Source organism: Argentina anserina, chromosome 3 (assembly GCF_933775445.1).
Source record: "Argentina anserina chromosome 3, drPotAnse1.1, whole genome shotgun sequence".
NCBI lineage: Eukaryota > Viridiplantae > Streptophyta > Magnoliopsida > Rosales > Rosaceae > Argentina > Argentina anserina.
In genome coordinates, this window is record NC_065874.1 from 9,276,788 (window position 1) to 9,300,749 (window position 23,962).

The window sequence follows — 23,962 nt, forward strand, 5'->3', positions numbered from 1 at the left end:
ACACGGGAAATTTCTTTTCTTTTTTAGCCATCGGTATGGGATATTCTTTCTTCATTTCTTACATATAACTGATATAAGTGGATATGGAGTACTATCCAAGGTTAATTCGTTACTGCATAATTAGGTGACATAACTTGTTTTAATTTCAAAACAATTAAACATGGTTGAATCCATAGGACCAGAAAAAACCCCTCTTAATCCGATGCCCCATTCCTTGTATTCCGATCCTTCCCCTTCTCTTCTTATTTAAACCCCCTTCTCTCCCATTATAACATGCAGATGCTCAGTCGGGGTCAACCAAACACCTTATTTAACCCTCCTCCAGACCCTACGTACCTTCCATCTCTTTCTCTCTCTCTTTCTTTATAAACCTCCATACCACTCCAGAATCAAACTTGCATTTCCTTCTCTCTAAACACAGCTGCAACTTTCTTCTCTATATTATATGCACCAGCCATGGACGTCGACTTGGACTACCCGGTGCCTACACCCGACTACTACAACGATCTCGACTTCAGCTTCACCTCCTGTACCACAGATCGCACCTTCGTCTCTTCCTCCTCCGCTCGCACCAGTCTAGCCCGCAGCAGCCTCACTCTCAGCTTCAACGATCGCGACTCAACAACACGCCACTCCACCGCAACAACAGAAACCCCAGCCACCGTTCCGACAGCCCTCCACCACCGCAAATGGGACCCGCATTGGACGGCGATAAAAGCGGCCACCAACATGTCATCCGACAAAGCCCTCCACCTGCGACACCTCAAGCTCCTCCGCCACCTCGGCACCGGCGACCTCGGACGCGTCTTCCTTTGCCGCCTAAGAGACTACGACCACTCTGACTCCACGTTCGCCCTCAAGGTCGTCGACCACGCGGCCATCCCGCCGAAGAAACAGGCCCACATGGAGACGGAGGCTGAGATCCTTGCCTTGCTCGACCACCCTTTTCTCCCTACACTCTACGCCCGCATCGACATATCTCACTACACGTGTCTCCTCATCGACTACTGCTCTAACGGCGACCTCCAGACCCTCCTCATGAAGCAGCCCCACCGTCGCTTCCCCGTCCGTTCAGCCCGGTTCTTCGCCGCCGAGGTACTCGCCTCCCTCGAGTACCTCCACGCGCTCGGGATCGTCTACCGCGACCTCAAACCCGAGAACGTCCTCCTCCGCGAGGATGGCCACATCATGCTCTCCGACTTCGACCTCTGCTTCAAGTCCGACGTCGTTCCGACCTTCCACCGCCGCCGCGTCATCAAACCCCGAACGCCGCGAAAAACACGGAGATCCAACAGCTGTTTCGGGTCGACCACACGAGAAAGAACAGACGAGGAGGAAATGGTGGCGGAGTTCGTGGCGGAACCAACGACGGCGTTTTCGAACTCGTGCGTTGGGACCCACGAGTATTTGGCGCCCGAACTCGTCGGCGGTCACGGACACGGTAACGGAGTTGACTGGTGGGCGTTTGGGATTTTCATCTTCGAGCTGCTCTACGGGACGACGCCGTTTAAGGGCGGGAGTAAAGAGAGCACGCTTCGGAATATAGCGTCCGCTAATGGCGTTAAGTTCCACGTGGCGGAGGGAGAGGAGGAGGGGATGAAGGAGGCGAGAAATTTGATAGAGGGACTGCTGGTGAGTGATCCGCGGAGGAGGTTAGGGTGCGCCAAGGGAGCTACTGAGATTAAACGGCACCCGTTTTTCAGTGGGATTAATTGGGCCTTACTGAGGACTTACAGGCCGCCGGATGTGTATGGGCTCAGGAAGAAGCCCAGTAAGTCAAATATCGTTCCGGCTGGGGTTGCGATTTCGGCCTATAAGAGGCGGCGGTGGTGGTGGATGGGACTTGGTCAGCTTGTGAAGACTAGAAGTAACAAAAAGAGCAGTCACAGTAACAATAGTAATTACTATCATTATGTCTGATAAAATGGAGAAAAGTTGAGCTACATCTGTTTGAATTTTTTGGTTGGAGAAAAGTAGGCGAGTTGCGGTTAGAGGTGAAGATTGAGTGAATATAAAGAAATGTAGTGCAGCAGGTTCTTGATCCCAGGGGAGATGTGATTTTGTGAACATCTTTGTGGATGTTAGGGTATATGTGAATCAAGTTATACACAGTGAGATTTAGTTTTGTTGTTTACAAATTGGTTACAATTTTTGCCGTTCTTAGATTTCCCTATAATCGATGTGTTATTGTTGTCGATGTGTGCGTGCGCCTGCGCGTGTTTTTTCTTTTCGCAAGCCATGAGTGTAAACAGTTATACACAGTTAGCTAATGTCATCTGTAGAACTGTCGCAGGCCATCTGGTAATCTTGAAAATACAATCTGAAATGGTTGCTATGTTATCTTTTGGGACAGGTACAAGCATTCTTCACAGCCAAAATATGGTGCTTCTAAACTAATTTTAACATTTGAGGTGGAGCAGATGATTAGTACAAAGCAGATCATAAGATATAATATTTATTTACTTTTGAGAAATTCCAACAGAGAGGAACAGTCAGCGAGTTCAATCCTTTCTGGCAGATGGAGTCAGCCTATAACTCCATACAATCTGCAATGTAAACAATCATGCAAGCCAATTTCAGTGCTAACCTCTAGAACGATAAGTATACCAATTTGTTTTTCGTTTTCTTTCTATTTTGTGTTCTAACCTCTTGAAGGATGTTCATCCAAAGGACTCTGAGATGTTGGTGATGAGCAGTTGCTTACAGTCACGGACCGCCTAGCGTCAATCATCATCGCAATGACCTCCCTCATTGTCGGCCTTTTAACTGGGGATACACTGGTGCAGAACAATGCAATCTTGAGAAATAGAGTCATCTCCTCAGTTGTGCTCTTCTCACTCAGATCAAGCCTCTTGTCAAATAATTCAGACGTTGCCACTGAATTATTTATTGCTCTTCTTATCATATTGACCAAGTCTCCTCCCTGCTCCAGTGGTTGGACTGGTGTCTTTCCGGTAACTAGTTCCAGCAGAACCACTCCAAAACTATAGATGTCACACTTCTCAGTCACTTTCATTGTGTAAGCGTACTCTGAAATGAAAAGGTACATGATCAGAATTATGAAGACTGCTTCCCTTGAAATTTTTAGGATCTATATCGGAAGTACATCGCTTATGCGTCTGAAATAAACATCTGATACAATGAACTACTTCAAATGAGTAAGATATATAGTTCACTAAAGTAGATATATTCTCTGACATATGATATATAGCAAATCACTATTCATGTACCAGTAGCTAAGAGAATGATGAGTGAACAGTATGCAAAAACTATTATTAACTCTTCTCTTACCTGGTGCAATGTAGCCATATGAGCCGGCCACAGCAGACATGGATTTTGAGTATGGCAGTTCAATCAATTTTGCTAAGCCAAAATCTCCCACATGTGCTTCAAGAACATCATCAAGCAAAATATTATTTGACTTTATGTCACGGTGGACGATTTGGGGCTTGCAGTAATAATGAAGGTAGCACAAACCTTCTGCTGCACCAAGAGCAATCTTGTATCGTGTATTCCAGTCTAGAAAACATCTTTGATCATTTCCATGGAGATGTTCACCGAGACTGCCATTTTCCATGTACTCATACAACAGCAGATTTGAGTCTTGGTGACAGCAGAAGCCATAGAGCTTCACAATATTGCAATGCCTGATCTTCCCAAGGGTTGATATCTCAGCACGAAAGCTGGTATCCACACTTACTCCTTCCCCTTGTGCCCTGAGCTTTTTAACTGCAATCACCTCCCCATCAGTCATAACACCTTTGTACACAGTGCCACAGGCTCCCCTTCCCAGAACTGCATTGTCAGAAAAATTGTTGGTGGCTTCAACAAGATCCTGGTACTTCAAACCTTCCCTTGGAAAGTAATAGTTGTCCAACACGTCTGGTTTGATTGGATCTTCAAGTGGAACAAAAGTAGGTCTGGAGCGCCTCATTGCCCAACAGAAACCGACTATAAGAATCAAGGAAATTAATCCAATTACAGCAGCAATGATGATTACTAATTTCTCTTTAGATGAACCCTCCTTTAACCAGCTTCGTTTTGGAGTATGAGACACTGTGGATTGATGACAACGGTATGAGCCTGATCTGCACAATCCATTGTTTCCAGCAAAATTTGAAGAGTCCATCCGCCGAAATGCTTGTGTGTTTGGCACAGTTCCCACTAAGTTATTGTTAGAGAGGTTGCACACCATAAGGCTTAGCAATTCACCGATTGAGGCAGGAATCTCACCAACAAGCTGATTATCATTCAAGTAGAGGGATTCCAACATCTGCAAGTTCCCCAACTTTTCAGGAATTTCACCTGAAAGATTATTATGGCTCATATTGAGCGCAATTTGTAGAGCACTAAGTTGGCCCAACTGAAAAGGGATGTTACCAGAAAAGTGATTTCCCCCCATCTGCAACTCAGTCAATCGGGCAAGGTCCCCTAGAGTACTCGGTATCCCTCCCATCAACTTGTTATCAGAAAGCTTCAAAAGTTCAAGATTCACTAGCTTTCCCAGTTCTTCCGGGATAACTCCAGCGAAGTAATTCCTACTGAGATCAAGCCTCTGTAACCTTGTACAATTTCCAAGCTCACGAGGAATGCTCCCCGTGAGCCTGTTAGAGGACAAGTTGAAGGTCACAAGCTGCGATAGGTTGCCAATCTCAGGAGGAATATACCCAATAAAATAGTTATCTGCCAATAGTAGCCTCTCTAAACTTTTAAACCTGCCTACCTCTGGAGGTATAGGTCCTGAGAATCGGTTCTGATAGACTTCAAGAGCAGAAAGAGTATATAACTCCATAGGCAGACTCCCTGCAAGATGATTGTCTCCTAGCATAAGTTGCACTAGAGACTTGCATGTTTTAATACCAGAAGGAATATTTCCAGACAACCTATTTGACCCAAGGCTTAGAAATGCTAATTTTTCATATTCGCAAAGATGTGCAGGTATGCTGCCCACAAGCTTATTTGCAGACATGTCAAGAACGCTAAGTTTACTGTTAGCTCCAAGTAGAGGTGGAATTTCACCCTCAAGATGATTATCAAACAACTGCAACTCATCCATGTAAGTAAGGTTTTGAAATTCTAGAGGGATTGGGCCAGTCAAATTGTTTATGGACAAGTCTAACATCTGCAGCTGCTTCAACTCCCCAAGCTCCCTCGGAATATTTCCTTCCAGATGATTTTCAAAGAGGTGAAGCAACACGAGATTAGGAATGTAACCCAACTCCGGCGGTATGACTCCACTTAACTGGTTCTCAGAAAAATCTATATGAACCGCACTGGTACAATTCCCTAGTTCACTTGGGATAGTTCCATTCAACTGGTTGGTGTACATATACAATCTCTTCAGCTGTGATAACCTCCCAAGTTCCTTGGGAATCATTCCTTCAAAAGAGTTTTGATGCAAGGCAAGCAACTCTAGCCTACTTAGATTACCAATCTCAGCAGGAACCGAACCGGTTAAATGGTTTTGCCAAAGGATCATATCAGTCAGATTCTGAAGTTTTTCAAGCTCCCTAGGAATTGAACCTTCTAAACGATTCTGTGACAACCCCAAAACCTCTAAGCTCTGACATTCACTGATACCAGCACGGATTGGTCCCGAAAGAGAATTTCTACCCGCCCTGAGGACTTTTAAATTTTGCAACTTACTAATTGACTCAGGAATGGAGCCAGTGAGATTATTACTATAAATCACAAGCTCTTCAATACGAGTTAAGTTCCCTATCTCCTCAGGCATTTCACCAAACACATAATTCTCACAGACATACAACTTCCTCAGGTTGGTCAGTTTGGTGAATGTGGTATCCAATTCCCCATGAAACCTATTTGTGCAAAGGTCTAGAATCTCTAGATTATGACAGTTAGCCAGACCATTGGGAAATGGGCCAGAGAAGAAGTTCTTGGACACATTGAATTCAACTAAGGAAGGAAGATTGCATATGATTGGAGATAAAGCACCAGACAAATTAAGGCCAGTGAGATTTATAGAAGTTACCTTGGACTTGAGACACCTCACACCAGTCCAATTGCAAGGACTCAAATGTGAGGAATTCCAGCTTCCAAGATTGTTACTTGGATCAGACAAAGATCTCTTGAACTCCAAAAGGAAAAGACTTTGCTCATCTAATGAGTTGGTGGAGCCAAGACAGAAACATAACAACAGGAGTCCCAAGTGCAACATCATTTCCAGGTGAGAAGAAACCATCTTACGAAAAACAACACCTAACAGGTTTGCTTCACAACTTTGAATGAAAGATGAAATCTTTGGAGAGCTCAAAACTGAAGCACCATTTGATCGGGTACCCAACTCCGGAAAAATGCTTAGAGGTGCATGTGATCAAAGAGAATGGGAAGAAAAGAATAGAAACTGAGATGGGGAAAATGCATGGTAACCAAAAAACAGAGACTTTGGGAGAGTCCAGGAAATCTTGGTCTCTATGGTTGCGTTAATTAAGAGGAGACAAACCCAACTGGGCTTTAAGCATTATCAGGAAAGAGGTTAAGGAGAAATTAGATATATAAGCCCATGAAAACAATCAATATGGGAGTGACTATCAGAGATAAGGAAGAGAGAGACAGACACATAATCCTCTTCACCTAACTTTACAGAGAGGAAGAAAAATGTGAGGCAAAGAACAAAAATAGGGGAAAAGATTGATTGATGAAGGAGGAAGACCGTGAGGGTCGCAATCTAGAGCAGTAGAAGAGACCCTAAATTTTTTTAACAAGTCAACTCTTTACAGCAAATTGAGTGCTGCTTCATTGTCTTGCTCTGTTTCTTCTTCCTCATTCTCTGCCTCTACTTCTGGCACTGGCTTTGCTTTTGTCTTCATGGCATCCACCATAGAAATGGTTCTTCTTCCATCCCATCATTGAGAGCTTGATGGGGTATTCTTTTCCTAATTGAGAGGGACTAGTCATGAAAAATCTGAGAATGCAATCGGTTTCTGGGGCTCCAAGTTGGGATGGGAAGGATTTTGGAGACTAATTGTAGTTTCTGGTTTGGCTTTTTGTTGTTGCTGGAACTATGGGTAATGATTTGTTTGGAGACTAGTAGAATGTGGTGTGTGGCTTAGTGGGATTGTTTTGGAATCTCTCTTTCTCTCTTTGCATTCAGTAACCGAAAGACCAAATGAGGAAACAAAATTATCTGCAAACGTGATTCGAACCTAACTGTCGAATTTGGTGTAGAATGAACACCATCACCTTTTACAACAGACCAATGAATGGCAATGAGATGGTTAAACAAGTAATCAACATTAAAGCCAGGATTACAAGTATTTTGTGGAGGTGATTTTACTTCTTTTCTTCTCTTCCCTTAACGCCACAAATACGTTATAGGGCTCCATTTTTAATTGCATTTTCAACGTATCTAAGGTTCTAAATATCGCTTATCTAGTCGTATCGGTTGAGAAAAAAAAGATATATCGGATTTACCATATTTACTATTTAATTAAAATTATTTTATTTATACACTTATACTTCAAATGTACTAAATTAACTTGAAAAAAAATAAAGTTTACATTTCAAAATGTATCAAATAAATTAAAAAAAAGAAAAACTTTGTCAACTTTTCAAATTCTAGCTACAGCAATTTAATTTTATGTCGTTACGAGTTCATTAGTGCTTACGGATTATATTTCTGAGTTTTGAGCTATTTTCTATGATTTTTTCAAAATTTTACAATTTTGGAAAATCTATTCTTATTAATCAGATTAATAAGGTGGCAAAGTATGGGCCTTATGCCCCTTCCACCGTTTGGCCAAAACTCCCCAATTTCTACTTATTCAAATTTAATATAAGCTTTTAGTTATAGCCCTTGGATCAATTGTCCATCTTCTAATCTCAACCGTTCCTTTCTCTTTATTTAAAAGGAGAGTATCGTCAGGCTTTGGTCAAAGACTAAAATTAGAAAAAGCTCAGCCTCTTCTTCTCCCTTCATGACCCGATGACCTGATGGAAAGGAGACAGGTCACCCGACTTTTTCGGCCAACTCCAACCACCGTTTAAACCTAAAATTTCCAGATCGGCTTCTCTCAACGTCGCCTACCTCTATGCAGGTGATCAGAGAAAAAATCAGTGAACTGGAAACTTGAGGTTTTTCCGCCACCACTGTTCTTTGTCATCTAAGTTTTTAAATTGTGATTCTCTAGAACAACTTGGATTCTCCATTAGTTTCAGGTGAGAATCATACTCCAGAGAGTGAGAAAAAAAAACCCACCGATATATCGGGTCAATCCGAGATATCGCCTCGTTGACCAATTTTATGCGTTGACTAATATATTATGACTGATATGCCCATATCATATCGGATTCGAAATATCAACGATATATTCGATATTTCGAACACCGAACGTATCATAGCGTAAAACTAATATAGTATAAAAATTTAAATATTATTAAATTGGAAGTTAAATTTTCGCGTTCTTGCTATTCCACACAGCTTGAATGAGGGTTCATCATTTTGATAATGTTTTTCCCATAAAAAACTTGAGGATTTGTAAACTTTTCATATGATTACGCCAAACTTGTTGTAATTTTTCAGTTGATTACATTATAAAAAAATTATTAACTATACTCTAATAACCATTACCTACTTTGTCAACCAAAATGGGTGCGAAATCACATAAATAACCTTAGACCATAAGATAGTTGTAAGGTTGTCAATGGGTTGTGTCGGGTTGGGTTTGTGTCGGGTCAACGTGTTTTGCGTTGCCATAAAATATACACTCAAACCCAACCCATTTAATAATCGTGTCAAAAATTTAAACTCAAACTCAACCTACTTATTAAATGGGTTACCCGTTTAACCCATTTAATATATATATTGTGCAATTTTGCATAAAATAAGCAATTAAAATAAATATTTAAACAAAAATAGTAAAATAATTTATCTTATTACCTATATTCTAGTTCAAAATAAGTAAGGACTTAGTAAAATTGTATTACAAATGATGCTACTTTCTTAAATTGGTAGTGTATATGTTAATTTCATATAGAATTTCGCTTGAATTAATATTAATCGTATCATGTGGGTTAATTTCGTGTTAGCGGGTTAACCTATTATTGACTCGATTATTAAATGGGTCATGGCGGGTTAACCCGCTGCTGACCTGCTTTCTAATTGTGTGGGTTCAACCCGTTCTATTTCATGCGGGTTTCGAGTCGTGTTAGAATTGATAGGTCTAGATGGTTCAAAACAACTTTTAATATATAAAGGTTATAACGGTAAAGAACAAAATAATCATTATTGAATAAAAAATTAAAAAATTGGTGGATAATTTTCCCATAACTACCCACAACCTCACATCCAATTTTTCCTCCACCAAAATGAAAAGAAATAAAAAAAAATCAAAGAAACTGATGCATGTGTGTACAACTAGTATATTTGTTCATACAAGTCGAGATATGTTAAACTGCATGAGAACCGATTTGTGTATACATGTATGTAAATTTAGGATATTGTTCCGGGAGAATTACTATTCTACCCTTGTGTGTGTCTTAGCCTAATAGGTTTCCTAATAGGAGATAGATTAGCATCTCCGTAGTAGATTAGGATTCCGAATCCTACGGGATTGTGGTGTTGTAAATGCCTATATATAGGCCCCCATATCATTCAATAATATACGAGTATTTCATCCTCAAACACGTTATCAGCACGAAGCCCTAAAACCCTGAATCTTTTAGAGCCTTCCGAAATTTTTTTTTCTTCCCTCCGCCGCACCGCCGCGCCGCCGCCTGTAACCGCCGCGCCGCCGCAACCTCCTGCCGCCGCAACCTCCTGCCGCCCTCGCAGCCCCTGCCTGCCCTCGCAGCCCCTGCCCTCGCAAGCCCCGCAGCCCTGCAGCCCCTGCACGCAGCCCCGCAGCCCCGTAGCGCTTCCTCCGCATTCGCTCCGCAAAGAAATCTTTTTGCCCCGCAAGTCCCCGCATCAAATCACTCAAAATTGCTCCTCCCGCATATTCACGCAAGAGACGTGAAATTCACAAGCAAGGACTTCGCTCAAGCGACGCTACTCCCGTATACTACAAACCTTCCAAGGTAAATTTTTCATAAACGTTCCCGCTTTTGAACGTATAGATATATTATATCGGGCGCTATTAGCCTTCTTCTTGTCTTAATTCCGGCCTTTCTTATAACGCCGATGAGACTATAGAGGGATGGGTTTTCCCTCTTGGTCGATGTTTTCTGTGTGACGGTCCTGGGGGAGTCACGATTGTTTTGAAATGTAAGTTAATCGATTTTCGTGTGGTCGCCTGAGTGCACCGCTGTTTTGGGTGCGATCATGAGTATCGCCGTTTGCATCGATTTTTTCTTGTGACCATATACGTCACCCCTTCTAATTCCTATTATACTTGAATCTAATCGATTCCGTATTCGTGTTTGTCGATGTCATCGCCATCTCGACCGGAATTTGGCCTTCTTGATCTAGAAGGAAAGGAATACCACCGCTAGGTTTCCGACATGGAACTCGCGTTCGAGAGCCGAGGGATTGAAGACATGTTTGCCGACCCTCCTGCTGATTTCCCACCTATGGCTAAGACTCAGACTCTCATCTTTATGAGACGTCACATCCATGCAACTCTCAAGAGGCAATACTTGAACGTAAAAGATCCTAAAGAATTATGGGACAAACTACGCTTGCAGTACAACAACATTCATGATAAGCTTCTTCCTGAATTGACCGTTAGATTGGATAACATCCGTCTATTGGACTATAAGAGAGTGGATGATTTCAATCAGGATATGCTATGCTTGCAATCCGATCTTGGCACAGTTGGTGTCATCAAGACCGACCTAGATCTTCTCAATAAGACATTGGACACGTTTCCAATCAACTATGAGGTTCAAGCTCATACGTACCGCACTCATGTAGAGGAAGGGAAGATCCGGTCTTTTGCCGACCTAATGGCACTCTTAGCTAAGAAGGAGAGACATTCTGAGATTCTCCTCAACAACAACAATAGACCTGTTGGCACTAAAAGAATTCCTACGCCACAGTCTAACTATGGGAAAGCTCCTAAGCAAAAGAATCAATCAAGGAACGCTCCATATCAGCACCAAAATAACAACTCTCGTGGTGGGAGGCAACAAGGCCGATCTCGGCCTCGGTCCAATACATGGACCCATGATGGTGGCGGCGCCGCACCCTCAGGGGGAGGCCGTCCCCGTCCCACACCCCAAGGAGGCCATGCGCCTCCTAATGCCTCCACTTCCGGTAATGGCAAGTCTCCATGCTTCAAATGTGGCTCCTTTAAGCACTTTAATCGCGATTGTCGCGCTAGCAAAGAGATGATCAAAGCTTACTCCGCCTACAAGAAGTTTCTACAACCCGAATCGAATCATGTGGATGAGGACCATGAGATCGAGACTCACCATATCTCCATGAAGCCCGAGTCCCTTGCTTCTAAAGTTCGGCCTCCGGTTGCTACCATGGATACTCCCGACTTTGATTAGTCGTTTTAGCTTCTTTAGCTTTATGATTCAAGTATTGTTATGGCCGACCGCCATTGTTATTTTCATTGACTTTGTAATAGTCTTTTGATTTTGGAATTAGAAGTTCACGTGTGATGTATTAAAGATTGGCATTCAATAAAATTTCTCAATTCTTGCTTACAAGACGATCTCTTTGAGAATTTTATTTACCCGACACTTAGCATGATGATCAACGTGTGCAACTCACGTGGTTTTTAAATTGGACGCTTTTGGGTTACATGGGACCCTAATAGCACTACATTGTGAATTTGGAACTTAAAATTCGGAAAACGAACCTCGGAACGTTGAAAAACGACGTCGTTTTGCCTTAGCCGGCCCCGGTTACTATTCCGGCGTTTCCGGCACGTTTTGCCGGCGTATTCGCCATCTTCCGGCCACTTCCCGGCGTTTCCGGCACCGCCACTCGGTGTCTGCCGGCGTCCCCTGTCGGACCTGAAGTCCCGGCCTCCATACCAGCCAGTTTCGACAGCCGCCGGCCGGTTTTTCCGGCAATCGGTGCCGCCGGTTTTTCACCGAGTTTTTCGACGATTTGTCGTCGTTTTCTCGTGATTCTTCCGGCATATTGCAGCAGCCCCTGCTGCCACGTTTTCCTCGTCCAAAATTCACCCGATTTTGAGTTCATTTGACATGGTTTTCCGGTTTGTTTCCGGTTTTCTCCAAGTCCGTTATATGCACTCACCGGTACTTTTTGTGTGTGTTTTCCACACCATTATTGGATGGTTTCTACCACCCTCGTTTACTGTTTGGTATTTCACTGCTTCAATACCATGATTTCCAACTCTTTAGTTGAAGAATGTAGTAGTATTGCCATGTGATACATTCGATGGAATCGACCTTTGTTCCGATTCCCTTTCTTACAATATCCTACGGCGTATTGTATAGAATTGTTCCCGTGTCACTGACTCTCTTAATTGTCATTTTGTAGATGTCACGCGGTGAAATCGAATGTCTAGCTGATTGCGGAACCACCCACACTGTCCTACGGCACAGGTAGTTGTTCACAGATCTAGTGTTTTCGACTTCTTCGATGACTACAATGATTGGCTCGAAATCCATCAGTCAAGGAAGAGGCACTGCTTCTTTCATGTTGCCTAATGGTACGACTCTTAATGTCGTAGACGCTCTTTATGCGCCGAAGTCTCCCCGCACCTTGCTAAGTTTTAAGGACATACGTGCCAATGGTTTTCACCTCGATACTTATGTTGAGAATGGAGAGGAATATCTTTGCGTTACCTCTGAGAAAGCAGGCCATCGCCGCATCTTAGAGAAGATGAAGAGTCTTGGGAATGGTTTGTATCTTACTTCCATTCGGATCTTTGAATCATATGCGGTTGAACGCAACTTTTGTGATTCGGACTCTTATATGCTTTGGCATGCCCGTCTCGGGCACCCTGGACGTGATATGATGATTAGAATTCTTAAGAATTCACATGGTCATCCATTTTTCAAGTCCCGAAAGCGATTGGAGGATCACCTCACCTGTGCTCCGCACGGTGAGGCCGTGCCGACCCATGCACCGCATGGTGAGGCCGAGCATGCCTCACTCGGCAGCTCCACGGCTTTCATGCCGTCGGTGGCGGCATCCCCTCCTTCACGGGAGCTTGTGATGCCTCCCGTGCTTTCACATGCCTCTATGGCAATCTCTGATGCCCATCGCTCGTTTTGCAAAGCTTGTTCTCTTGCTAAATTTCAAGGAAGTCCTTCTTTTGCTAAGGTTTCAACCGAGAACATTCCATTCTTACAACGTATCCAAGGTGACATTTGTGGACCTATTCAACCAGAATGCGGACCTTTTCGATATTTTATGGTATTGGTTGATGCATCGACGCTTTGGTCACACGTCGCTTTGTTATCCACTAGGAATGCTGCATTTGCTAAGTTATTAGCTGAGATCATCAAACTCCGGGCTCACCACCCCGATTATCCTATCAAATCCATTCGTTTGGATAATGCTGGAGAATTCACCTCCAAAACTTTTGATGATTACTGCATGTCTATTGGGATCGAAGTTGAACATCTCGTTCCTCATGTTCATTCACAGAACGGTCTAGCAGAGGCTACCATCAAGCGTATTCAGCTTGTTGCTCGGGCAATGGTTATGGGTACTAACCTGCCGGTCTCTGCGTGGGGATATGTAGTGTTGCATGCAGCGACACTTATTCGTTTCCGACCCGCGGCTAACCAAGCGTTTAGTGCGTACCAGATGGTAACTGGTTACGAACCCAATATTTCACACTTACGCATCTTTGGTTGCGCCGTTTATTTGCCTATTACGCCTCCGCTGCGTACTAAGATGGGTCCTTAGAGACGATTATGTATCTATGTTGGCTATAATTCCCCAATGATTGTCCGCTACTTAGAACCAACCACCGGAGATCTCTTTACTACAAGATTTGCAGATTGTCACTTTGATGAGACATGCTTCCCGTCGTTAGGGGGAGATGGGAATGTTATCATTCCAAATGAACGTCAGGAATTGACATGGTGTGTCCCCACTATGTCTCATTATGATCCCCGCACTGCTCAGAGCGAGTTAGAAGTGCAACGCATTATCGACCTCAAGAAAGTCGCGGATTTGATGCCCGACGGCTTTGTAGATATTGCTAAAGTGACGAGATCAAACATACCCGCTGCGAACGTACCGGCACGGTTGGATGTCCCGAAATACGGGCGTGGAAGTCAAGCTCCTGGACCTAGCAACGTTGGCACCGCCCCTGACAGTGGGACGGAGGCCGGCGGCGGCACCACCGTACGCCGTGGTGTTACCGGCGCCCCTTGTGGCGACGATGCCGAGATGGCCCGGCATAGAGCAGCTTCGGCCTCGGCTCCTCAAAGAAAAAGGGGGAGACCGATAAACTCTAGGGTTTCAAAACCTAGAAAGAAGCGAATGACTAAGGCACAACGCGTCATCAACGATGAATCACCATCGTTTGAAGTTGTCTCTGATTACAGCTATGTCCATGAATCAACTCAAGTGTTACCGTGGGACGCTATGGAACCTTGTTTGATGCCAGAGAACAACGAAATTTCAGTGAACTACACAAGTGAGCAGTCGGTCCGAAACTGAGCCACTACATGCATTGATGACATTTTCGCTTATTCCGTCGCACATGAGATCATGTCTGAAGACGACGTTGAACCTCGCTCTGTAGCTGAATGCGAACGCAGAGCAGATTGGCCGAAGTGGAAGGAAGCAATCCAGGTAGAACTTGACTCATTAGCGAAGCGAGAAGTCTTCGGAAAGGTTGAATTGACTCCAAGAGATGTCAAACCTGTTGGACATAAATGGGTCTTCGTTCGTAAGCGTAATGAGATGAACGAGATCATGCGCTATAAGGCAAGACTCGTGGCGCAAGGATTCTCACAACGACCTGGTATTGACTATGAAGAGACTTATTCTCCTGTTATGGACATTATTACCTTCCGCTACCTTATTAGTCTGGTAGTGTCCGAAAGACTAAACATGCAGCTTATGGATGTGGTCACAGCTTATCTCTATGGGGATCTTGACGCAGAGATATACATGAAAGCTCCTGAGGGACTACCTTTACCTCCATCAAGTGCCTCCAGACCACGGAGTGCTCATGCAGTCAGATTACGTCGTTCATTGTACGGGTTAAAGCAATCCGGAAGAATGTGGTACAATCGATTGCATCAATACTTGGTGAGAAGGGGTTACAAGAATGATGAACTATGCCCATACGTGTTCATACGAAAGACAAATTCCGGATTCGTCATCGTTGCGGTCTACGTTGATGACATGAACATAATCGGTACTCTTGATGAGATTGAAGAGACCGTGTCTTATTTGAAGTCGGAATTTGAGATGAAAGACCTAGGGAGGACGAAATTCTGTCTCGGCCTTGAGCTTGTGCATAGGGCCGACGGCATCTTAGTGCATCAGTCAAATTACACGCAGAAGATGCTTCGACGTTTCAATATGGATCTATGCAGTCCATTATCTACTCCCATGGTCGTCCGAAGTCTAGATATCAAGAAGGATCCCTTCCGTCCTAAAGAGGATGATGAAGAAGTTCTTGGTCTTGAAGTTCCATACCTTAGTGCGATTGGGGCACTATTGTATCTTGCTCAATGCACTAGACCGGACATATCTTTCGCAGTGAACTTATTAGCTAGATTTAGCTCCGCGCCTACGCTACGTCATTGGAATGGAATCAAGCATTTGTTTCGATACTTGAAAGGTTCCCTTGACATGGGATTGTTCTACCCCTATTACAGAGAGAACACCGCCACGGTATCTCCCCACACCACCGCCGTCGCCGACCCCGGCCTTGCCGCCGTACGCCGCAGCGACGCCGCCGACCGCCATGGCGTGGAGACCGTGCGCGGTGCCGAGAGCAGCAACCGGTCCCGTGCAGCTCTTTCCCCCAATGCAAAGACTCCAAACAACTTGTTAGTTGGTTATGCCGACGCAGGGTACCTCTCTGACCCTCACAAGGCTCGTTCTCAAACCGGTTATGTGTTTACCATTGGGAATACGGCGATATCTTGGAGATCCACAAAGCAATCTCTTGTTGCTACTTCTTCGAATCACGCGGAGATCATCGCTCTCCATGAAGCAGTGAAAGAATGTGTTTGGCTACGATCACTTGTTCGCCATATTCATGATTCTTGTGGATTAGTCTCTACAACTGATCAACCTACGTGCATTTATGAAGACAATGTTGCTTGCATAGAGCAGACAAAGTTAGGTTTCATCAAGGGAGACAACACCAAGCATATTTCGCCTAAGTTCTTCTACAACGTTTAACAACAGAAGTTCTTGAATGTTCAGATCAATCAAGTGAGTTCAGAATCCAATGTTGCGGATTTGTTCACTAAGTCTTTGCCTAAATCTACTTTTGTGAAACATGTGAAGAGCATTGGCATGCGTCGTTTATCGGAACACTAGAGTTTGGTAGACTTCGGGGGAGTCTACATCACATGTTAAGATCCTTAAGTAGTTGGTGCGTTGTGCTCTTTTTCCCTTCGATCAAGCTTTTGTTTTACCCAAGAGGTTTTTGTTTTGCTTGACAAGGTTTTTACCGAGGCAACGTTGTGCACCATGCAACCTAGGCATGCGACACAAGGAGGAGTGTTCCGGGAGAATTACTATTCTACCCTTGTGTGTGTCTTAGCCTAATAGGTTTCCCAATAGGAGATAGATTAACATCTCCGTAGTAGATTAGGATTCCGAATCCTACGGGATTGTGGTGTTGTAAATGCCTATATATAGGCCCCCATATCATTCAATAATATACGAGTATTTCATCCTCAAACAGATATATACTACTGTAACATAAAATTGGATATATAGATCAGTTAGAAGATAATGTGCAAAACTGTGGAGTGCATAGTATGCCAAGGTACTTAGTGCTGGTTTGGGGGAGCTTATAAGATGAGGAGAAAGAATTGTTTGGTAAAGGCACAAAGAACTGACTTATCTTAAAAGCCTGAGTCATTTATGAGGGATAAGTAAAAGTTAATGGCTCCTTATAATTATAAGTCAGCCGTTTCCGTTTCGCGAATTAAGTGAACTTTTAAAAATGACATTGGGTACCATTTGCAATGGTTGAAAATTACTAGCTTACCAATATAAAAACTAAGCTAAACTGAAAACCTATCTCGCCAATCAGAGAACGCCTCTATTTCCCTTTTATTTCGTGTAATCTCGTGGTGCGCCTCCATTTCTCACTTCTCCCTTTCGTTGTTGAGGTTTGCAGCTGCTCAAGAGGTAAACAACTCATTTCTCCCTCTTATTCCTCTTTTTTTTTTTTGGGTTTTGATTAGAGATTGAAATTATACATGGGTGAGATTTAGTATTCTTTGAAATTGAATTTCTTATGTGAATTTTTCTGGGTAAGTCATGACTCGATGGTCAGTATGAATATTAAGTTTATTAGACCAAAGAAGAACTTATCGATTCAGCCCCTACATTGCTGTGAAGCAATGCATATTAGTATAATCATATACATGTGTCGATGCTTCTTCCCAAAATTTGGTAAAAATCCGGAAATCGCCAGTCTTCTGAATCTCATGGTGGTAGACTAGTAGTAGTGGATGGAGATCGAAGGCATATTTTTCTTGGTCCACAACTGGATTTTCTGTTGCCATTGAGATTAGGTTTGTACTTATCAACTTATCCGTTTACTACGATAGAGTATAATCGAGTTCATCAATATTATAGGATGTTAACTAAATTCAGAAGTTATAGCATAACAAATGATTCTTAAAAAGGATAGATTAGCATGTATTGTACGTAGGAAGAGAAAATGAGGTTTTGACGTTGATATATTCACAAGTTAAGGGTATTCTTTTTTGGAATACACTGAGAGATGAAATTGGTTTTGAGTTCGAAAGATTCTTAACGATGATGAGGAAAATTGGTTTTCTTTGACTTTTATATTCCATACATGCATTGCTTTTATATTTGCTTGTTATAATCTTAATGTTCACTATAACATGCAGTGCTTCACGACAATGTAGTCAATATGAATATTAAGTTTTCTGAGCTCATTTTGTCTTGTGGGGAAAGATTTATAGGTCAAATGGTGCAGTGTGGTAGTTGATAATGGTGTACAACAAAATTCAAGCTATTTTTAGAAAGTGATTTTCATTGAATGACAATATAATATAGCTATGATATACATCTATATATGTAGATTGCTCTAGTTGCAACTATGAATTAAATCAATTCCAAAATGTACATAATTTCCTGCTTGGATGCTTTAACTTAGATATATACATGTACAATTTTATATATGTTTGTATGTTTCATATTGATTTATCTCAATCCTCATGTTTATATAGATGGGATCAGCCGTATGGAATCCGGTATTAGTAGACCTACTTTGTGACTTAGTTATCAAGCAGGTGGAGGCTAATAATCAACCAAATAGTCATTTGAGCAAAGAGGTATGGAAAAATGTGCTTAGTAATTTCAATAGAGAATAAAATAAAAATTATACCAAAAACAATTGAAAAATAAAGTTGACGTTTTTAAGGGGGAATGAAAATCATGGAAATATCTAAAAACAAAACATACCGGTCTTGGGTGGGATCCAAGGCTCCAAACCATTGTTGCAGAGAACTCTTGTTGGAACCGCCAAATTGCGGTATATATTTTTTTATATTATGTGTTCATCTCAATCAATTTGTTTTTTTTTCCTTGTGTTCATCTCATCTTCCTTAAACTTAACATGTTACAATTTAACTTTTTTCCTCTCAATTATGTAGGATGAAAGCAATGTTGCAAAGTTTTGAAAGAAAGGAATTCCCTCTGTGTTTGAAGAGAAGTTGGATAAAATGTTTACTGGGACTTCAGCCACGGTTTGAATGCATATGCACTACGTTCATCATTGCATTTACCTAATAGTCCTTTGGAAGAAGAAAACCTTGAAGAAAATGGTGATTCTGAGAATATTGTGGACCCATCCCCCGCTTCTACTAAAAGAAAAAGAAGTGTCATTGAGAAAAAATACAAAGGTTCAGCTACAAGACCTGAAAAGGTGGGAGGTGCGGTTCTTTTAGCCAAAACAATAGATCGAATGTCTGACACAATTTAGAGTATAAGTACAGCAACTTCTAGGATCAACACCACTATTAAAGAAGTGATGATGGTAGTTAGCTCGTTATCAGAGACAGAGCAAGGTATAGCTTGTGGTTTTTTTGCACTCAGTTGTTTCTAAATCAAGAGAAGAGAGATATGTTTTGCACTATGGAAGATCCCGACTTGAAGTTGGCGTGGTTGAAGTTTGAGATGACCGAAAAATAAGTTTGCGTTTAGGGTTTATATTTTCCTTTGCATTGTGTGTTTTTTTCTCTTTGCATTGTGTGTTTCTATTGATATTATTTGGTTGTTTTAACAAAATAAAAGTGAGACAAATTTATGCATTGGTTTACATTTTTTAAGGGGTGATTTTGGGCAGGTTGCTTGATTTATAAATACCATTTACTTTAACTTCACAACTACATATTTTACAAGCATAAATTTATATTGGCAGGATCATATGGACAATTCCGAATAAGATGAAGTTGATAAGGAGATATTCTTGTGATTTGTACAACTCAATAATCTCCTAATTAAATATTATTATAAAAATTATATTCATAAAAATGCTTGCATGACATCATCTCAAATATGAAATAAGTGGATAATGGAAGTTTTACAAGATCATGGAAGTCGATGTTACAATGCATTTAGAATAGATAAGGATGTATTTTTTTTGTTTATGTAGGTGATTTGGAGGTCGAGTTTAGGACATTGGGTTCAAATAGAACAAGTCATATTGAAGTTGTGGGAATGCTAGTATATATGATAGGACATGGATGTGGAAATAGAGATGCACAAGAGCGGTTTATACATTCGGGTGAAACCATTAGTAGATATTTTGGGCAAGCATTAGATATGGTTGCTTCATTTGGTGATAAAATGATTAAGCCCTTAGATCCATAATTTAATGGTGTTGCACAGGAGATAATGAGGGATACTAGATATATGTCACATTTTAAGGTAAAAATAATTTGTTACTTAACTATAATGTTTTAATGAAGTTAATTTATTATTTATATTAATTAACGAGTGATAACATTTGAAGAATTGTATTGGTGCTATTGATGGAACGCATATTCCCGCGTCATTATCTCCTCTAAATGCCACTCCGTATATTGGAAGAAAAAGATTCCCAACACAAAACATTATGGTAGTTTGTAATTTTGATATGTAATTTATATTTGTATGCGTCGGTTGGGTAGCGGCAGCACGTGACACGAGGGTGTTCAAGTCAGTTATTGGAAATCCTAACATGAATTTTCCGAAACTGCCAAGAGTCACTTTATTTCAATATTTACTTTTTTTGAATTATTTCTTAAAGGATATTTGTTATTTTATAGGAAAATATTATTTGGTAGATGCGGATTACCCATAGATGAATGGATATTTGAGACCTTATAAAGGTCTAAGACAATATTTTCAACAATACAGAGGCGGGAACCAAGAAATGCAAAAGAGGTATTTAACCGAGCACACTCTTCTCTTAGAAACGTTATAGAACGAACATTTGGTGTTTGTAAAAAAATGGAAGATTTTAAAAGACATGCAAGGTTTTTCATTCAAGAAACAAGTGAAGATTGTTATTGCAACCATGACTCTTCATAATTATATAAGAAGACATGCAAATCTTGATGCCCATTTCGTTGGTTGGGAAGAAAGGGTGGTTGACATATCAAATAATGAGATAGAGATGGATAATGATGTAATGGAAAATGAGCATGGTCATGATGCATGAGAAATTGAAGCAATAAGAAATGAAATCACTCAAAGTTTGATGAGTGCGCGTATAACATGAAATTACTTGATGCAAATGAAAAATGTATTTTGTTATTTGGTTTTGTAATTTAATTGTATGTGTTAAGATATTTTTAATATTATTTGTGTCAATAAAAAATATATTTTGTTATTAAGTATCAAAAAATATAGAATATGTATTAATCTTACTTGAAGTGAATGATAAAGCAAAAATTAAAATACTAATGAAAAATGGAAGTGATAGATAAAAGAGGAAATTAAAAATTCATATTTATTCCGGGAGAATTACTATTCTACCCTTGTGTGTGTCTTAGCCTAATAGGTTTCCTGTTAGGAGATAGATTAGCATCTCCGTAATAGATTAGGACTCCGAATCCTACGGGATTGTGGTTTTGTAATGCCTATATATAGGCCCCCATATCATTCAATAATACACAATTATTTCATCCTACAACACGTTATCAGCACGTTGCTCTAAAACCCTGAACTTTTAGAGCCCTCGGAAATTTTTTTTTCTCTTCCTCCGCAGCCGCCGCCGCATCGCAGCTGCCGCACCGCTGCCCCTGCCCACCGCAGCTGCCGCCGCATCGCTGCTGCCGCGCGCAGCCCTGCATGCTGCCCATGCAGCCCCGCCCGCAGCCCCTGCATGCTGCCCCTGCAGCCCCGCGCGCAGCCCCTGCATGCTGCCCCTGCAGCTCCCGCATCGCAGCCCCTGCACGCACGCACGCAGCCCTGCACCCCTGCACGCGACGCAGCCCCTGCACACAGCCCTGCACGCGGCCCAGCCCCCGCATTCGCTCCGTAAAAACATACTTTTGCCCCGCAAGTCCCCGCATCAAAGCATTCAAAATTGCTCCTCCCGCATATATACGCAAGGAACGCGAACTGCACAAGCAAACTCTTCGCTTAAGAGAAGCTACTCCCGTCTTCTCTACCCTTTTGGACCTTTAAACTATTTCTCTTTCTTCCTTTTTCTTTTCCTATTGCTTATTAAATCGTTTATTTGCACGTTTTCGTTTTCTAACTATGTTTCACGTGCTTGCATAGGAAAAGTGATCACTCGTCGTATATGGTGATGACATTCATGACGAGATGGACGATACTTTTGCCATCTACATACGATTTCGATCGTATCCTCGCAAGATTTTTATGTCATCGGACGAAGATCGAAAAGGAATTCAACAAGCAACTTCATGCATGACGATCGATTTGCAGAGCAATTTACTTATATGCGGTCTATTTGGCAGACCAACAAGTATGTTTTTTCTTAAAGTTGCTGCTTTTGAACATATATATATAAATTATCGGGCGATATTAGCCTTTTTCATGTCTTCTTTTCCGGCCTTTCTTATAACGCCGATGAGACCAAAGAGGGATATGATTCCCCCTTGGTCGACGTTTTTCGTGTGACGGTCCTGGGGGAGTCACGTTATTATTTAAAAAGGAAGATATCGATTTCGTATGGTCGCCTGAGTGCACCGCTGTTTTGGGTGCGATCATGAGTATCGCCGATATGCATCGATTATTTTGTGACCATATACATCACAACCCTTCTAATTCCGGTTACATACTTGAATAGTTTCGATTATTCGAAACCTATACAACCCTCGTTTCTTATGGATGCGTCGCCATCGCGACTGTTATTTGAATGTTTGAGTTTTTTAAACTCATGTCTATAAACGATAATCCCAAGGTCTACGTACTCATTTATTTGAGTTGATTCATTACTCTGATGCAGCACTATTTGCTGACGAAAGATCCCAAAAATAAAGAATTCTATGGGACACACTTAAAGTGATTTAATGAACGTCTATGACGTTGTATTACCAGAGTTGACCTTGATGCATACTCCACATCCAAGAAACGCATACCATTTTTGGCACCTATATCTATTTCTTGAGGGAATTTTGGAGATGGAAAAGTAACATTCTTCCATTCTCAAGTAAGCAAACATTTTGAGCCTCAGGCTAAGGCTCCGCCCGATCCGATATGCAAGATTTTGTTGCTACGGACTTTTGATTAGTCAATCTATTTTGACTATGTCTTCTGCTTACTATTTTTCAAGTATGACGTTGGCATTGCCATGATTATTGCTCGACTTTAGCTTAAGTCGTCCATTGGAATTAGAAGGTTGTTTGTGTTGTATTAAATATTGACATATTCAATAAAATTTCTCGTATTTCTTGGACTCGTGAGAATTTTATTTGCCTTGGCTTAGGATGCATGGTCAACGTTTGCAACTCACGTGGTTTTTAAATTGGCCGCTTTTGGGTTACATGGGACCCCAATAACACTACATTGTGATTTTGGACTTTGAAATTTGGAAAACGAACCTCGGAACGTCAAAATTGACGTCGTTTTTCCCGGTTATTGTTCTGGCGTTTCCGGAACGTTTTCCGGCGTTTTACCGGCGTATTCGCCGCCTTCCGGCCATTTTCCGGCGTTTCCGGCACCGCCATCTGGTTCTGGACGGCGTTCCCTGTCGGACCTGAAGTTACGGCCTCCATACCGGCCAGCTCCGGCCGCCGCCGACCAGTTTTCTGGCAATCGGTGCCGCCGGCTTCCGACGAGTTTTTCCGACGATAGTGGACCCTATCCAACCGAATGCGGACATTTTTCGGTATTTTTATGATATAGGTTAAGAGCATCGACGCGTTGGTCACACGTCGCTTTGCTTTCCACAAGAAACGCTGCATTCGCTAAAGTTTTTAGCTATGATCATCATACTAAGGGCTCACCACCCCTCCCATCCTCTCAAATCTATTTGATTGGATACCGTTGGAGAGTTCACCTTCACGACTTTGATGATTTCGTTTTGCATATCTACTGGGATCGTCGTTGAATATATTATTCCTCATGTTCATTCACAGTACGATCTAGCAGAGCTCGGACTTGGTTATGGGTACTAACCTGCCGATTTTTGCATGGAGATATGTAATGATGTTGCATGCAGCGACACTTATTCGTTTCAGACCCACAACTTGCCAAGCGTTTAGTGCGTACCAGATGGTTACTGGATACGATCCCAACGTTCTTTTCCTTAAACGCCTATTTGGTTAAAGTTGTTTATGTGCCTCTATTGTAGTTATTTCAATGGGTCTACTCGAAACGATTAAGTATTCTGGTTGGTTATGATTTATGAATCACCAACACTTGTCCGCT

General features: G+C 41.9%; 2 protein-coding genes across 2 annotated transcripts; one reads left to right on the plus strand and one right to left on the minus strand.

Moving 5' to 3' along the window:
• Nucleotides 1-342: 342 nt before the first annotated feature.
• Nucleotides 343-2,116, plus strand: LOC126788355 (serine/threonine-protein kinase WAG1-like). Its single transcript, XM_050514328.1, has one exon. It carries the CDS (start codon nt 457-459, stop codon nt 1,918-1,920), a length of 1,464 nt encoding a protein of 487 aa, XP_050370285.1. The 5' UTR covers nt 343-456; the 3' UTR covers nt 1,921-2,116.
• Nucleotides 2,117-2,333: 217 nt separating this feature from the next.
• LOC126786787 (leucine-rich repeat receptor-like serine/threonine-protein kinase At1g17230) lies at nt 2,334-6,622 on the minus strand. The gene is made up of 3 exons (XM_050512710.1): nt 3,292-6,622; nt 2,647-3,030; nt 2,334-2,546 (listed from the first exon to the last, which is right to left on the minus strand). Exons 1-3 carry the CDS (start codon nt 6,200-6,202, stop codon nt 2,530-2,532), a joined length of 3,312 nt encoding a protein of 1,103 aa, XP_050368667.1. The 5' UTR covers nt 6,203-6,622; the 3' UTR covers nt 2,334-2,529.
• Nucleotides 6,623-23,962: the final 17,340 nt, after the last annotated feature.

What these genes read in the sequence shown, in the direction of transcription:
- LOC126788355 (XM_050514328.1), top strand. Translation starts at nt 457, where the DNA reads ATGGACGTCGACTTGGACTACCCGGTGCCTACACCCGACTACTACAAC.
- LOC126786787 (XM_050512710.1), bottom strand. Translation starts at nt 6,202, where the DNA reads ATGGTTTCTTCTCACCTGGAAATGATGTTGCACTTGGGACTCCTGTTG. An exon ending in ATATGGCTACATTGCACCAG is followed by an intron (nt 3,031 to 3,291) that starts GTAAGAGAAGAG and finishes TTTTCATTTCAG; the next exon opens with AGTACGCTTACACAATGAAA.